Here is a 16462-nt window from a genome sequence, read left to right as displayed (position 1 = left end):
TCACCATCTGTGATGCATTTTTCGTTGCTGTGAATTTGGTAGGACCCTAATTATAATAATCTACTCTGACCTCTTGCATAACACACATTAGTAACATTCTATTATATTGGGTAAGGACACAGTAAGAAAAAGATACTTGGATATGATACTAGAGATACTTTAGCACTACTGTCTATTTACAAAATGTCACTCTGGAGCTAGTGTTCGTGGCTTTATTGCAGTGTTACTAGCACCAGTTTTAATAAAAACAGAATAAAAAATACTTCTTGTGTTTTCCCATAATTTTGCAACCCAAAACAGCAGTGGTATCATTTTATTAATGTAATTTTCAATGTTTAGACAGTTTATGAGCATTGTTTTAAGCCTAGCAAACAAACGTGCTTGTTGAATGTATAAACAGGATTCACTTGTGTTTCATGTAGCAAACAGTAATAACTGAAGAAAAGGCACATTTATCTAAGCTCTAAATTAAGGTAATCTTGTGATACTGGTATGAGAGAGAGATACTTATTTCTTTCTCAGTTCCTATCATCCTTGCCATAAACAAATGTGACAAACCTGAAGCTGATCCTGAAAGAGTGAAGAAAGAATTGCTGGCTCATGATGTGGTTTGTGAAGAGTATGGGGGTGATGTTCAGGCTGTACATATGTCTGCACTTAAGGTAAAATTTTGATGGTTTCGGTCATGTTCGGGAAATTCTGCCATGTGGAATACTTTGATTTGGCATTTGGAAAATGAGTTTTGACTTGGGGCCTACTCCTGGAGTATGCTGAGTGCCCTGAGCTCTCAATGGAGTCAGTTGGAACCAAGAGCTCTCAGTTTCTTGTTCCCTAAAGGCCTGAACTTGCAAGAGACTATCAGTAGAATTACAGACTTCCAGTTGCCTCTGATTTTTGTTAGTGGGTATTTGTTCCAGACTTCTGTCATTGACTCTCATTTGTGCTTTAAGTAAAAGGCATCCAGAGGAGTTAGTGCTGAAGTTAGGCAGAAAGAAATAATTCAAAACCAAGTATAAACCTTCATAATAAAGTTTGGACACAGCTAGCAGGAGAGAGTAAGCCTCATAAATCTACTTCCTGTAGACAACTGGTAGTTAATTACTATAATCTGAAATCCTAGCTTTGCTACTGGTACTTGATTCTGTGGTGACCAAAATTATCTTTATCTTGCCAGAAATTAAATCTGGAACATTGCAATTACTTTATTGCTGTCTTTCTGAATTGAACCTATTAATGGGAGCGCTGAGGAAGCTGGGGACAGCTGCTCAGAGTCAGGAGAGAGAGGGCAAAATTAGTTCTGAAATGGGAAAAGGGTGCACCCTACATACCACACCAGTTTCCTCCTCCTACCCTATTTGCTCCTTGTCCCCACATCCACCTCTCTCCACTCCTCAAAAAAAAAAAAATCAAGTGTGGAAAATATTTTTAAAAGAAATGTTTTACTAATAGGAAGATTAAACTCCCTTCCTATTTCCAGCACTAACCAGACTGCTATTGTTCATGATATGCAAGGCCCCCTCTCTCCCCTTCATGCTTCCTGATCTTTATTACTTGCATTCAGGACTGCTAGCACTGCAGTCTTAGGCCTTGATCATGTATTACTTCGGTGACCCCTCTGGTCTATTGGATTGCATTGTGGAATTGGGAACTATGGATCATGTGTATTGGGACAGATGCTGGTACTCAAAATTCATCTTCTGATCCTATTGTAACTAGCTGCCTCCTTAATTCTTAACTGTTTGTTGGTACAGGGTGAGAACCTAATGGCTTTAGCAGAGGCAACTGTTGCTCTAGCAGAGGTTTTGGAACTGAAGGCAGACTCCACAGGCCTAGTAGAGGGAACCATAATAGAGTCTCGCACAGATAAAGGAAGAGGGTAGGTCAGCTAATTGTCTGTCTTCCTTCCAATTTTAATTAATGTTTCTGTTAAGTTTATTCCAGTTGACTTGGTTAAAGAGTCATTGTCCAGGTGGTTTCCAAAATTAAGGTTTTAATTGAAAAAATATATATATAAAACTCTAGTATTCTTAGTATATTTCAATAAAACTTCATTTTTAAATGAAAAAAAGATTGTTTGGGTTTAACAATTCGTCAGCAATGTTTGCAATCCAAACGTTGCAGTATTTATTGCCTTATTGCATGGGAATCAGAAAATGAACAGTTAAGAACTGATTGGGCTATTTTATTTTCCAGTGGAACAAAGTGTTGTATAAGCAGACAGCATATATGGTAAAACATAAACTAAATTTGTTTAAATAAAATATTAACAACGCAGATTTTTTTTTTAAAAATTAAAGAATATTAATCTGACAGTTTTTTAACCTACATAGTTTACTTACTATAAAAGAGAACTTTTTATGAACAATCCCCTAAAAAGTGTCTTTGTTCTTTAAAATGGTGATATTTATAGGGTACCTGCAAAAGAGAGAAATCAATTTTTATATTTCTTTATATATAATATAAAGGGAGACCTGGAAGGTTTCTTTTCAACAAATTCTGCTTGATGTTTATTACCTTAGAAATATAAGCAATGTGTCTGGTACTTCCTGGATTTTCTGGAGGACTGTTTGGTGTCCCATATTTTGTGATTTTTCTCAGTGCCTAATTGAAGAGGAGGAGGTTGCTGAATTTTTAACATCTTTATACAACTAAAGATACTAAAAAGGATACAGCCCATTTTTTTTTCTTTGCAAATCTCCTTTAAAACTCCCTCTGCAAGGTGGTGAAATGTTTAATAGCTGTGTTCTGAGATCATAGCCCATACTGTTCTATATATGCTTTTTTCGTCTTTTCTTAAATGCATGTAACTGTAAATATGATAGCAAACTTACCTTTTTCTGTCTTCCCCTTTCGCCTCCTCCTAGTCCAGTAACCACGGCCATAATTCAGAGAGGAACTCTGAGAAAAGGATGTATTCTGGTTGCAGGTAAAAGCTGGGCAAAAGTGCGCCTGATGTTTGATGAAAACGGCAAAACAGTAGATGAAGCCACTCCCAGCATGCCGGTGGAAGTTGTGGGCTGGAAGGAAATCCCTTCAGCCGGAGCTGAAATCCTTGAAGTAGAATCTGAGGTATAGCAAGAATAACTTGATGCGTAGCTAATACACTTGTATTGCAGTATGTAACGTAGATGGAATTAAATACAAAAAAGGTAATGTTCATTCAAAATGAGCCATGGTAACTAAGGCTTGAAGACACAACCTGGGTACTAAATGTGGCCTGGAATAGGTTTTCCACAACAGGATTGAAGAACCCACTGAAACACACAACCCTTATTCCCTCCCCTTCTCCAGCACTTTCACGTTGATCTGCTCCACATTTAGCCAAAGAAAGCAATCTATCAGTGGGATGGAAGTGTAACCTGTGGTCTCCTATTTCCCTTTACTTCTGCTTGACTAGCTGGTGTCTGGGTGGCTTCTCTTTCAGTATTGCCTTGGCTGAGTGTCCAGGAATAATTACTAATTTCTTCCCCCATGCCTCTCAAAGGACTTAGGTTGTCCGCTTTTAAGTAGCATATAATAATAATTACTTTAAAACATGACATAAAATAAACCAAGAATTAATGGGCTCATTATTCTTAATCTTAGAATTAATGAGACTCAAAATAAAACAAATTGGGGTGCATAACTTGTTTTAACTTAAACTCTGCCAAAGCTAATGGAGGTAGGTACTGTTTGTGTCATTAGAGGGAACAAGCAGTATCATTTAAGACTCCAGCCTCTCCAAAGCTTCCTGTGTTTTTCCCTGACCCTTTTATAAGACCAAATGTCAGAAGCCCACCTCTGATATCAGGTTTCTCAGCTCAGCGTTCTCCTTGTGACCTTGGAGTCCCTTAAATATACCTTTCCAGTGACTTTTTGATATCAAATAATCTGAAGAGAGGCTACAACAATCTCTTATGAATTGGCCATTGTATGTTTTCTAAATCCATTTAGGATTCTGTTTGTTGCTTTGGATAAATGGTTCTGGTGTCAGTTTTTTGGTGCCATGGAGTGAGGTGAGAGATACCTTGGAGCAAAATAATGCAGTTTATTCCACAGTAGTTTATGGAATTGTTACCATGCCCTTGTATGTTGGCTTGAGAACTTGTCTATCTTGGGCACCTCTCCTGTTGTCTTCTGTGTAAAATTAGGTTGTTTTGCTTTTAATTTTAAGTATTATTTTACAGTCTAACTAAACAAAGTTAAAATTAAGAAAGCGCTTGAATGGTGTCCATTAGATAATCATCTAGAAAAGCGTTTAAGACCAAGCTGCCCAGTACTATATATTGATAAGTAACAGTGCTGTCTCTTCTGCCAAGCAAAGGGCACGTGAAGTTGTTGACTGGAGAAACTATGCTGAACAACAGGAGAAGATCAAACAGGATATGGAAGTTATTGAAGCAAAGCAAAAGGAACACAAAGATGCATACAAGAAAGAGCGAGAGAGCCTAGCCAATCTGACCTGGAGACAGAGAAAAGCAGCGTTATATAAAACCAACAAACATCTAATAGCTATGAGGTCTAAAGAGAGAGTGGAGAGTGACAGAAACGTGCTACCTGTAATTGTTAAAGGTGCTGTTATGTTTTAGTGCATATTTCCCAAGTCTAAATGTAAACCTATTGTAATTATAGGTGTTTCTTTGAGAGAGTATCCACGCAGATTCCACTCCTGGTGCGTGAGATCTGATTCTTGTGAATAACACTGTTGGGGTTTCACCTGTACCCTTCTTGCTTCCTGTAGCTGAGGGTATAAAAAGGATGGGGTGGCTACAATGCACATTTTGTTCCTTACTGCCTGTGGCTGTGAGATGGCACCCTTTAGTGTTCACATCTCTTGCCCTGAGCAAGTTAGCTGACACAGTTCTATTAGTTTATTTTTTGCTTAGATAAGTTTTCTTTGCCCATTGACTTCTAAAAACCAAAAAACCCTTAGGTTTTCTCTCCCTTTGTACAAGGGTCTTACTCCTTGTACACACCCCTCTCCCTTGTATAATGGCCCATCTACTCTCACCCCCCCAAACAAGAACTTAAAATGACTGACTGCGGGTCACTAGGTTTTAAGGTCTGTCCCTCCTGTGACACAGGGATGCCAGTCACAGATGCTGCTGTGCCTGGGAGAGGACCTTGCTCCAGAGTGCTTCTTGATTGCCGAGTCCTTCTCCAAAAGGACTCAAATAGTGAAGGAGGCAAAACAGAAATATATCCTCTTGGAAAGGTCCATGCAAGCCTTATCAGATTTTGGCAGACTTTTTAAGACACTCCTGATATGGGGCCTATCCCATGCATTGAGTGCCCCAGTGAGCTGAGATGCCACTCTAAGCTCCAGGGCAAGCCCTGCTTGCCAACCATATTGGCAATATTTTCAGAAAAGGCTTTTAAGGAGTTCTCCCAGATACTTATCCCCCTTTCCAAACAGGATGGAAAGTCTCCTGTAAGGCTCACTATTCTAAAAGCCTAACGGTGGAGTCCCATTTCAGTTCACCTACAGCAAAACCCAAGCCAACACCAACAGTCTATTCTATTCATATGTAGGTTCTTACAGCGCACTCATCACTGTAATATCTGAGTGCCTTCAGTAGTGCATTAAGCAGTGTGATTAAAGTCTGTCAGCTGTTGTCAGTTAGTTAGAGCAGTGTTTTTCAAATCATGAGTCGTGACTCAGTACTGGGTCGTGGCATTTAAGGCATTGGGTCGCCTTGCTCTGGTCAGCAGCGCCGACCGGGACTTTAAAGTCCCGACAGCAGTGCAGCCCAGCTAAGGCAGGCTGGTGCCTACCTTTTCCGACACTGCACAGCGCCCTGGAAGCAGCCAGCAGTGGGTCCGGCTTCTAGGCAGGGGTGCAACAGGGTTCTGCGCACTGCCCGAGCACCAGCTCCGCACTCCCATTGGCCAGAAACCAGCCAAAGGGAGTTGGAGGGTGGGCGGTGCGGTGCCTGTGGGTGAGAGTTGTGTGAAGTTGCTTGCGTGCGCCTCCACCTAGGAGCTGGACCTGTTGCTGGCCGCTTCCGGGGTGCAGCGCAGTCTGTGGCGCCAGGACAGGCGGGAAGCCTGCCTCTGCATCCCGGCTGTGCTGCTGACCGGGAGCTGCTGGAGGTAACTCTGCACCTCAATCCTCTGCCCCAGCCCTGAGCCCCCCCAAACCTGGAACGCCTTCCTGCACCCCAAACCCCTCATCCCTGGCCCCATCCCAGAGCCTGCACCGCCCCCCAAACCCAGAACCCCTTCCTGCACCCCAAACCCTGCAGCCCCGGCTCCACCCCAGAGCCCTGACCTCCTCCTGCACCCCAGCCCTGAGCCCCCCCACAAACCCTGAGCCCCTCCCACACCTAAACCCCTCATCCCCAGTTCCGTTGGGTCATGGGCATCAACAATTTTCTTCAACTTGGTCCCCAGAAAAAAAGTTTTAAAACAACTGTGTTAGAGATCCTCTTCCCAGGGGGTGAAGCGTATGTCTTGTACTGGTAGATAATTTTTTTTAAAGAAAAAATATAAATGTTGCTATGTATTTGTATTTAATGCACGTTAAAGAAATGCACCTTGCATTTGGAACAGAAGGTGGTGAGGTTTGTGATGGTCCTTAATTTTGCAGGGAGTTCATTCCAGTCTGGGACTAACCCCAGGAAAAGTTCTGTCTCCTACACAGATGAGTTTTACCCTTATTGTAGAGAGTTTTATTGTGCCAGAAAAGGAAAGTTGTTGACCACACTCTTTATCCTGGAGCTTTAGGCAATGTTTCTGGTATCCTGAGCCCAGGCCATGCAGCACTTTGAAGATAAGGATCAAAACCTTGAACTTGATGCTTTGTTCTATGGGAAGGCAACGTAGAGAGCGGAGGACAGATCTGATGTGCTCTCAGTAGCCTGTGCTGCTGAGGAGACATGCTGCAGCATTCTGTTCTAGTTGGAGTTCCTAAGTGCTGAAGGCTTCAGGTATGTTGCCTTGCTGTAGTTCAGCAGAGCACTGATGAAGGCATAAATAACTGAGGTCCGGTTGTCATCCAAGAGGATGGGACTGGGCCTCCTAGCCAACTAGAGATGATAAAAGCATTAATCACATTAATCTCCCTGTGTTCTTCCTTGTCTATTCTGGGTGAAATAAACCTCTATGTGTTTGAAGTCATCTGGGCATTGCACTTTATCTGGATAGGACCAATCCATTCAGGTGCACACCTGTCATCAGGGAATCCAAGCGTACTCCTAAACTACAGACCAAATTGATCAGTTATGGATGTGTGCCTTTAACCAAAGGAAACTGTACCGTGGCTGCAAACTATTCAAAAGGCTTTCCTCTGCCCGCTACTATTACCTCTGTCTTGCTCGGGTTCAGCTTCAGTCAGTCATGCATGTTCTTCATGCATGAGCTGATTTTATCCAAGCTGTGGACCATATTGGATCTCTTCCTTCACTAATGACTGTACTGCCTCTGCTACCTACAGCAAGGTAACAACCACAGCACTGAAGCCCCTGGCACAAAGTACTTTGGTATGGTCCATCTTGGCATAGGGTATGCCCATATTGAGACCCACCACTGTGGTATGCGCTACTCACCTCCTTGGCACTGACTGAGGTATTAACTACAGTAGATGTAGGACTCTATATCAGCACTGATGCATGGCATGGAGACATCTTTCAGTGGGACAGATGTCAGATTCTCCTTACAGAGAGGCTATGGGAGGTCATTGCTAGATCAACCTCAGTGGTGATCCCAAGACAAGGCACAGCTGACAGAACTTCCCCTCTGCTGGAAAAGACATTTCTTTTCATCTCAGAGTTCACCCAAAGTTTCTCCCTAAAGGAATTTCCAGCTTTCACATCAATCAGTTGATTCATCTCTCTTTGTTCTTCCCTTGTCTATTCCGGGTGAAATAAACCTCCATATGTTTGAAGTCATCAGAGCATTGCCCTTTTATTTGGACCAATCCATTCCTGTGCACACCTGTCTTGGACTCTCTTTTTGGCATTCACTGAAAGGATTATATCGAGTGAGTCTCGGACTACTTCAGGACTTATGATTTGGCTAAGAAAGATCCCCCTGGACATATTAACACTGAAGCGGCCTCTGCAGCATGTTTGATTAACATCTGCATAGGAAGCAACATGGAACTCAATCCAAACATCTACACTTGCTATTCCCTGGCACAAGCGTCCAGATTGGATGCTAGCTTTGGCATGGCAGTCCTGCAATCTGTATTAAAGTAGAACTCCTGCTGCCTAGTTACTGGTAAATAGGCAACTGTTTGTTAGTCACCAAAAGTGGAATCTGTGGACAATCACTTGAACAGTTACTTACCCTACAGTACCTGTGTTTTTTTTTTTTTTTTTTTTTTTAGATGTGTTATCCACAGATTCCATGACCCCCATTTCATCCCTGCTAATTGGAGACCTGCTTCCAAGAGATTCTTATTGGTGAAGGAACTGAGGTGTGCACCCTGCTTTTCATACACTTGGCTTCAGGGAGTAAGCGAGTATTCAAGGCACAGGGGCAGCCTCAACAGACATTGCTATTCAAAAGAATCCAATCTTGTGCATGTGGGCTGCATGCACCCCTAGAGTGGAATCTGTGTGAAAATGTCTTAAATAACCACAGTTCTTAACCACTCTGTTCCAGTCCTAAAATTAAGCACTGGCTTGTAATCTTTTGAGAGAGAACTTCCTGAAGGGAATGTTGTTTTTCTTTATGAAAGTTAATGTAAGCATAACTTAATGACTACAATAACATTAAAGTACGGTTTTACTCTGAAAAGTTACTATGTAGGTATGGTATATTCTTACTCAACAGAACTGCTTCCTGGGTCTATTCAGAGACATATCTGCTTACCTTGTTAAGAAATGTATTTTTTACTACTGTCAGCTCTAGCGAACCAGCAACTATGGGCTTCTCTTCTGGTTCTTACCTTAGCAACAGCATTGCTCAACTAAAGCACTAATCCTGCAAAGACTTAAGCAGGTGAGTAACTTTGAGCAATCCTATTGAAACTCATGTGTGTAAACACATAACTCACATGCTCAAGTATTTGTAGGATCGGGCCCTAAATTCCAGTTGCAGGGCTATCAGTGCAGACTCATAGTCTGCAAGTATGCCATCAATTATATTGGCTCAACTCCATTGGCAATAGTGTTCCATTGGTAGAACTGAGGCCATGCAGAATCTTTACTGATGATGCAAGAGCCAGGAAGAACCCAGCTTGACTTTAGTATCCCAGGCTGAATGTGCAGGGCTGACAGTATTTGCAAAACTAAGCAAACTTGATCTGAAAATCATTGAGACGCAACAAACATTGACCTTCCTCCCCCCAATGATGTTGCATTCAGTCACTTTTCAGACTAGAACACCACACTTTCAAGTTTGTGCAATATGTTCAGTAGTCTCTTATGTATGCCAAAAAGAATAATGCACCAGATATTACATCTTTTTTATGACACTGTACAATCTAGAATTCCCATGTAGCAGCATTTGTCTTTTTGTTTGTTAATTTTGGTATTGGTTTATTCTGATTTTACAATGCCTAGTAATAGAACATTTGATCTATTTAGGTGATGTAGATGGTTCTACTGAGGCCATTCTAAACATTCTGGACAGCTATAATGCCAACGATGAATGTGAATTGGATGTGATCCATTTTGGAGTAGGTGATATCAGTGAAAATGACATAAATCTTGCTGAAACATTTCAGGGTAAAGTATAAATTTAGACAGTTATCTTACAATCAGTATGAAATCCTTCATATTTTATTAAATGAACAGGGTAGCTGTGCTTTCAGTTTTTGTTTCTCCTGTGTAATAATTAATTAGCAATACAATCAATGTAAATTTGTATGAAACATAAAAATACTAGTTTTCTTTCATAAAAATAAATACTAGTACCTGTGCAAACAGGTATCCTGCTAGAACTCTAGTGAAAATGCAAGTAATGTAGACAAGGGTATACAAAATACTGTATTGTCTATAATGTGGCAGACAATACCTGCAAACTTGTGTGTTGGAGACAGTGCTCTAGATTTGAACCCTTATTCTGGTTGCCTTACGCTGCTTCAGCAGTGCAAAGCAGTCAGACAACTGGCTTAATCAGATCCCAGAGGATTCATTTGTGCAGGGAAGTCCTGGTGGGGGAGGTGGTTGGCCGGCATAGTGGTTCCTGTTGTAACCTCCTCCCAGTGCCCCTATGCCTGAGTTAATCCCCAGTTGCTGGAACTGCCCTGGGCCATAGCTGGGACTAAATTAGAACCTCCTTCAGACTGCTCTGATTTATGCTGGAGACCAAGATAAGGAGCTGGCCTTTTCTGGACCCAAGATAATTAGCTCCCTTTCAATCCTGCTCTTTCATGTACCATATTGCTCAGCCGGATCACAGGATCTGACTGGCTATCTATCTGCTTTGTTACATTTAATTGTATCATCTAGGAATTGAGAGAGACAAAGTGGGTGAGGTATATCTTTAATTGGACCATCTTCCGTTGGAGAGAGAGAGAGAGAGAAGCTTTTGAGCCACATAGAGCTCTTTTTTTCAACCTGAAGAAGAGCTCTGTGTGGCTTGAAAGTTTGTCTCTCTCCCCAACAGAAGATGGTCCAATTTAAGATATTACCTCATCCATCTTGTCTCTCTAATATCCTGGGACTGACATGGCTAAAACTACACTGATCTAGGGACAGTATTTTGTGGAGGTTTCCATTGAAGCAACTCTTCTTAAAGTAAGATAGCATTGTTATGTACATGGTGCTTAGCGTACGTGCAGTGACCCAGTATCTGATCTCTGATTTAAAAATGGATGGAAAAGCTAAAATAAGGAAACTGCAAAATGAAATTTTATAATCAGTAATGTTGCTTTTACCAGCACTCAATTTCAGGATATCTTGACTCCTGATTCCAAAAGGAAGAGAAAAGAGGATTGTAATTCAAATTAGTAAATGTGAAAATCTCAACCCAAGTAAAACAAACAATTTTTAGTTAAGTACAGACTGTGCTAAGAATAAAATATTACATTAATATTTCAGGACAGCCTTTGCAAGCTCATTTCCAAACGTTTTCACTTACTGCTTGAAAAACAAAGAAGTTCCTCTACTTGGAGTGTTTGTATTTAATAATTAGCTGTGGTGGTTTTATCTGTCAGGTGTCATATATGGATTCAGTGTGAATGCAAACAAATCTATTCAGCAGCTGGCTGCGAAAAAGGGAATAAAAATTAAACTTCACAATATTATCTACCATCTTATTGAAGACTTGAAAGATGAGTTGAGCAGCAAATTGCCCCCATCTGTAGTAGAGCATATAATAGGTAAGTTTTCACTGGATGGTAAATATTGCCTTGAAAAACTAGACCTTTCTTGTGGGGTAGTCCTTGATTTAAAATGGTATGTTGAGGAAATACACAAAGCTCATTCTCCAGGATAGTTTTCCCACTATACTGGATTGCGTAGAATTCTTCTGCAGTTATTCTCCTCAATACACAGTAGCAGAATGTCCAGAAGACTTTAAAGTTTTGAGAGCACAGCAAAGCATTGCATTCATTACTGGTGGAGTTTGTATTCTCTTCCCTTGCACTTAGTCCTTCCATATCTTTCCATAGGGGAAGCCTCTGTTCTTGCTACCTTCTGTGTCACGGTAGGAAAAAGCAAGGTTCCAGTGGCTGGCTGCCGAGTACAAAAGGGGCAGTTAGATAGAAAGCTGAAGTTTAAACTAATTCGTAACAGAGATGTTGTTTGGAAAGGTAAGTAAAATGGCTATCAAAACATTTATCCACACTAATATTCTACTACACATACATGCTCACCATTGGAGTTAGATTCTTAGGCCCAGATCAGGTCCTCTGATCTATACAGGCAATGGAAGTCAATGAAAATGTTTTGGTATATCTGAAGGTGGAATTTTCTCCTTAAAAAGTTGTTCAATCAACTTAATACACTATTTACAGTGGACTTCACCTAAAAAGGACATGTCTAGTTCCTGCAAAGCTTGCTTTCTTGCTTAAGCAATGCTTGCAGAATTGGTTTTGGACAGACATTTTCTTGATTAATCATCCTGGTGTTCCCTCCTCTTAAGAAACTTCCCCATGCTCTGAACCCCTGACAGCAGTCCGTGTAGGAAGGAGATAGTCAGATCAATTAAACTTTGAAAGGAGTAGCACCTGATTTTCAGAACCTGTGTAAATTATGGAGGTTCAGCATCACTAAAAATCAGAACCTTCTTGCATTGGCCTTGCCATGTAGTGGTTTTGCTTTTCTGGGGGGTCGGAGGACGGAGGTTGTTTGAAGTCCACAGTCTTTATATTCAATCTGTTTTTTTCCTGCATTGACATTCATTCTCTCTAGGATTTTTAACCTCACTGAAGAACCATAAAGACGATGTCCAGATAATAAAAACTGGCATGGATTGTGGCCTCAGTTTGGATAAGAACATAGAGTTCAATATTGGAGATGAAATTATCTGCTATGAAGAAAAGGAAGTTGAACAGACAATTTCATGGGATCCAGGATTTTAAATAATTTTACTTCACTTGAATGTAATGGAGAAAAGGCCTTGCATTATTCCTGATCACCTTTACAGAATGTTCTTATGTTAAAGACACTTACAAAGAGACTTGTATTGTAAGAATTCATTGGGTTCTTAATGGGGGTGTCAATAGCTGATATTTCAAAAGTAAAAGGATTTGTTTTAGGGGCTATGAATGACAGGGGTGGCTTCCTCACTGCTGCAGGATTGTGCCAACTTTGTAGACCCAGGAGATCACACGACACAGGAAAGCATGGGAGCCAGCATGGCAGTGTTAACTCTTTGGGGACAGAAGAGAATGTGCTAGAATGACTCCTAGCATGTTTCAGATACAACTAAAAAGTACCTTTCTAGGAAGGAAAGGACTATTTCAGGTCACTGTAATACTGTTTGTATTGGTAACATCATTTGGCTGATAGAAATAATTCACCTGTTAAAATATTATCTGAAAAGAATAAAATGGCTAGACAAACACAGAAGGAACCATTAGTGTACTGTCACTACAGCCTTTGAGAAAACAAGTGACTTTATATGAAAGATTTGGCCTTCATTTCAATACAGGCTGATCCACCAGATGATTTCATCTAAGATTTCAGAGTAACAGCCGTGTACTGCTGAATTGGAATTCATTTGCAAATTGGATACTATTAATTTAGGCTTAAATAGACACTGGGAGTGGCTAAGTCATTATGCAAGGTAGCCTGTTTCCTCTTGTTTTTTCCTCCCCCCCTCCCCCCCAGATGTTCTGGTTTAACTTGGATTTAAACTTGGAGAGTGGTCAGTTTGGATGAGCTTACTCTCCCAGCAGGAGAGTGAATTTGTGTGGGGGGGTGGAGGGTGAGAAAACCTGAATTTGTGCTGGAAATGGCCCACCTGATGATCACTTTAGATAAGCTATTACCAGCAGGACAGTGGGGTGGGAGGAGGTATTGTTTCATATTCTCTGTGTATATATAAAGTCTGCTGCAGTTTCCACGGTATGCATCCGATGAAGTGAGCTGTAGCTCACTAAATAAATTGGTTAGTCTCTAAGGTGCCACAAGTACTCCTTTTCTTTTTGCATCTAAGATTTGTGACTCATGTTTGCCTGGCATAAGGTAGTCCGATTATTAGAGCGAGGGCAAGGTTCTATCCCTGCTTTGGTAGACTTGCATATTTTGAATGCCTGAAGTTAGATATCTGCATTTGAAATGCCTCTGCCTTAACCATGTTATGCTATTTCCCCTCTGTAAAATTAGGATAATAGCAGCTACATCTCAGATGTTAAGTATCAGGGGGTAGCTGTGTTAGTCTGTATCCACAGAAACAACAAGGAGTCTGGTGGCACCTTAAAGACTAACAGATTTATTTGAGCATAAGCTTTCTTGGGTAAAAACCTCACTTCCATCTGAAATGAGGTTTTTATCCACTCCTTGTTTTATCTCAGATGTTGTGATGTTAATCTTTGTGATATGCTTTGTGGCCCTTAAATGTGCTTTGTGGTACTTAAATGCCAAGTAATTATATTAGTGATTTCTGCTACTGTTTGCATTATTGTAGTGTATATATTTAATGCTGTTCTGTGGTTGCTGCTAGAGCTCTTTCTGCAGTTCCCTCCTAAAACTGTCTCAGAAGGTTAGACTTGTACCCAGAACTGTGTTGCTGTCTATGGGTATTCATTTTACTATTGTATTACCATGGAAAGAGTTCATCTAGCTCCTCCTGGCCTTTTGTTGCTCCTAGTTAGTTTAGATGCAGGCATCTGCTGGCAAGCATAGGGGGGGCAGTGGCCTGCTCTGTCATCTTAAAGGGATTTGTGTTTTGTCTTGACTAGCCCCTAGCCAGTCACCTGAGTGCCATGCAGGGGGATGGAGCTGGGCTCTTCTTTTCAGGTGACCCCTAGCTCAACTATAGGAGTCTAGAGAAAAGACAAGGGAACTCCCCTGGTTCCCCACCCCCTCCATGCTCCCTGGGCAAGAGAGTGAAGATCCCAGCTGCTGGTTCCTTTGGGTGGGAAGGGGACGCTCCTGTTACTGATCTCCTGTACCCTGCACAGCAATGCAAAAAAGAGGAGATACTGCCCTCATGCCAAAGTTAAACAGCAAAATTGCTGCTGACTCCCCCTCCACCCTTCCCTTTGCAGGGCCAGTGCAGAGCTTGCCCCACAGCAGTAAACAAGCCATGTACAAGCAACTATCACCAAAACTGAGGCTCAAAATCCTATCAGACAAAACAACTTAACTTTTTTCCTTAGGGGTTGTGGGTATGTGACTTTTTTTTTAAATAAATATAATCTTCATAGTGTCTGATTTAGTGATATTCTGTGAGCAGTACAGCAAGCTTCTGTAAGAGTCTAGTTTGTATGATGACAGATAAGACCATATTTAATGTGCAAACTGTGGCAAATTTAAAGAAAAACCGAGTCACTTGAATCACCTTGTCTTGTATATAAAATAATGGAATTGACCTGTATTTTAAAATGAATGTTGCATAGCTCTGGTCTACACAACAGGGTTAGGTTGAATTTAGCCGCGTTAGGGTTGATTTTAAAATTACTGCGTCTACACAACCAACCCCATTCTTTTGACTTCTGTACTCCTCCCCGGCGAGGGGAGTAGCGCTAAAATCGACCTTGCTGGGTCAAATTTGGGGTAGTGCAGACACAATTCAACGGTATTGGCCTCCGGGAGCTATCCCAGAGTGCTCCAATGTGACCACTCTGGACAGCACTTTGAACTCCACTGCACTAGCCAGATACACAGGAAAAGTCCTGGGAAATTTTGAATTTCATTGCCTATTTGTTTGGCAAGCTCAGCAGCACAGGTGACCATGCAGTCCCCCCAGAATCGCAAACGAGCTCCAGCATGGACCAAAAGGGAGACACTGGATCTGATTGCTGTATGGGGAGAAGAATCTGTGCAGGCCGAACTCCGATCAAAAAGAAGAAATGCTAATATATATGCCAAGATCACACAGGGCATGGAGGAGAGAGTATACAAAAGGGACACACAGCAGTGCCGTGTGAAAGTCAAGGAGCTCAGGCAAGCGTACCAAAAGACAAAGGAGGCAAACGGTCGCTCCGGATCAGAGCCCCATACTTGTTGCTTGTATGATCAGCTGCCTGGCATTCTAGGGGGGGAACCCTACCACTACCCCACCACTGTCTGTGGACACCTACAACGGGGGAGTCTCACACAACAGGGAGGAGGATTTTGTGGATGAGGAAGAGGAGAATGTGCAGCAGGTAAGCGGTGAATCCGTTCTCCCTGGCAGCCAGGACCTTTTCATCACCCTGGAGCCAATACTCTCCCAAGGTGGGATCCCTGACCCTGAAGCCAGAGAAGGCACCTCTGGTGAGTGCACATTTGTAACTACAGTACAGGGTTTAAAAGAATTGAGATGCATTCGCAGCCAGTACAGCTACTGGAAAAGTCTGTTAACGTGTCTGGGGATGGAGCGGGAGTCCTCCAGGGACATCTCCATGAAGCTCTCCTAGAGGTACTCTGAAAGCCTTTGCAGAAAGTTTCTGGGGAGGGCTGCCTTATTTCGTCCTCCACAGTAGGACACTTTACCACACCAAGCCAGTAGCAAATAGTCTGGAATCATTGCAGCACAAAGTATGGCAGCGAATGGTCCTGGGTTTTGGTCGCATTCAAGCAACATTTGGTCGATATCTTTCTGTGTTAGCTTCAGGAGAGTGATATCATTCATGGTCACCTGGTTGAAATAGGGGAATTTTTGTAAGGGAATAGTAAAAGGACCCCGTTCATGCTGGGCTGTTTGCACTTGGCTAAAAGGGATCATCCCAGAGAATAGCCACGCGGTGGGGGGACAGTTGAAGGGATCATCCCAGAGAATAGCCACCCAATGGGGTGGAGGGAGGTCTGTGCTGCACATCCACCCAAAAACCGCAGCCCCTCCTTTTAAATGTGAAACTGAACCGGCATTGCTTGCTATGGGAAAGGAGGGCGCTGCAGTTTGAAACCATTCCCACATGTTATGAAGATGTAAGAAGCCA

At 41.9% G+C, this 16462-nt stretch overlaps 1 protein-coding gene across 4 annotated transcripts in view; it reads left to right on the top strand.

Moving 5' to 3' along the window:
- The window catches only part of MTIF2 (mitochondrial translational initiation factor 2), a 28616-nt gene extending 13740 nt beyond the window's left edge, over positions 1–14876 (top strand). For all 4 annotated transcript variants that reach the window (XM_084622489.1, XM_084622488.1, XM_084622487.1 and 1 more), the window contains exons 7-14: positions 523–662; positions 1752–1876; positions 2865–3069; positions 4299–4551; positions 9513–9653; positions 11087–11251; positions 11543–11683; positions 12285–14876. In XM_084622489.1, the coding sequence (XP_084478615.1) occupies positions 523–662; positions 1752–1876; positions 2865–3069; positions 4299–4551; positions 9513–9653; positions 11087–11251; positions 11543–11683; positions 12285–12454 (1340 nt within the window). In that variant the 3' untranslated portion in view covers positions 12455–14876. The remainder of the gene's footprint in view (positions 1–522; positions 663–1751; positions 1877–2864; positions 3070–4298; positions 4552–9512; positions 9654–11086; positions 11252–11542; positions 11684–12284) is intronic.
- The last annotated feature ends 1586 nt before the right edge of the window (positions 14877–16462 follow it).

Source organism: Lepidochelys olivacea (assembly GCF_965140295.1).
Source record: "Lepidochelys olivacea isolate rLepOli2 genome assembly, chromosome: 3".
Classification (NCBI taxonomy): Eukaryota; Metazoa; Chordata; order Testudines; family Cheloniidae; genus Lepidochelys; species Lepidochelys olivacea.
Note: the sequence above shows the minus strand (reverse complement) of the source record. Positions and strands in the feature narration are given on the sequence as shown.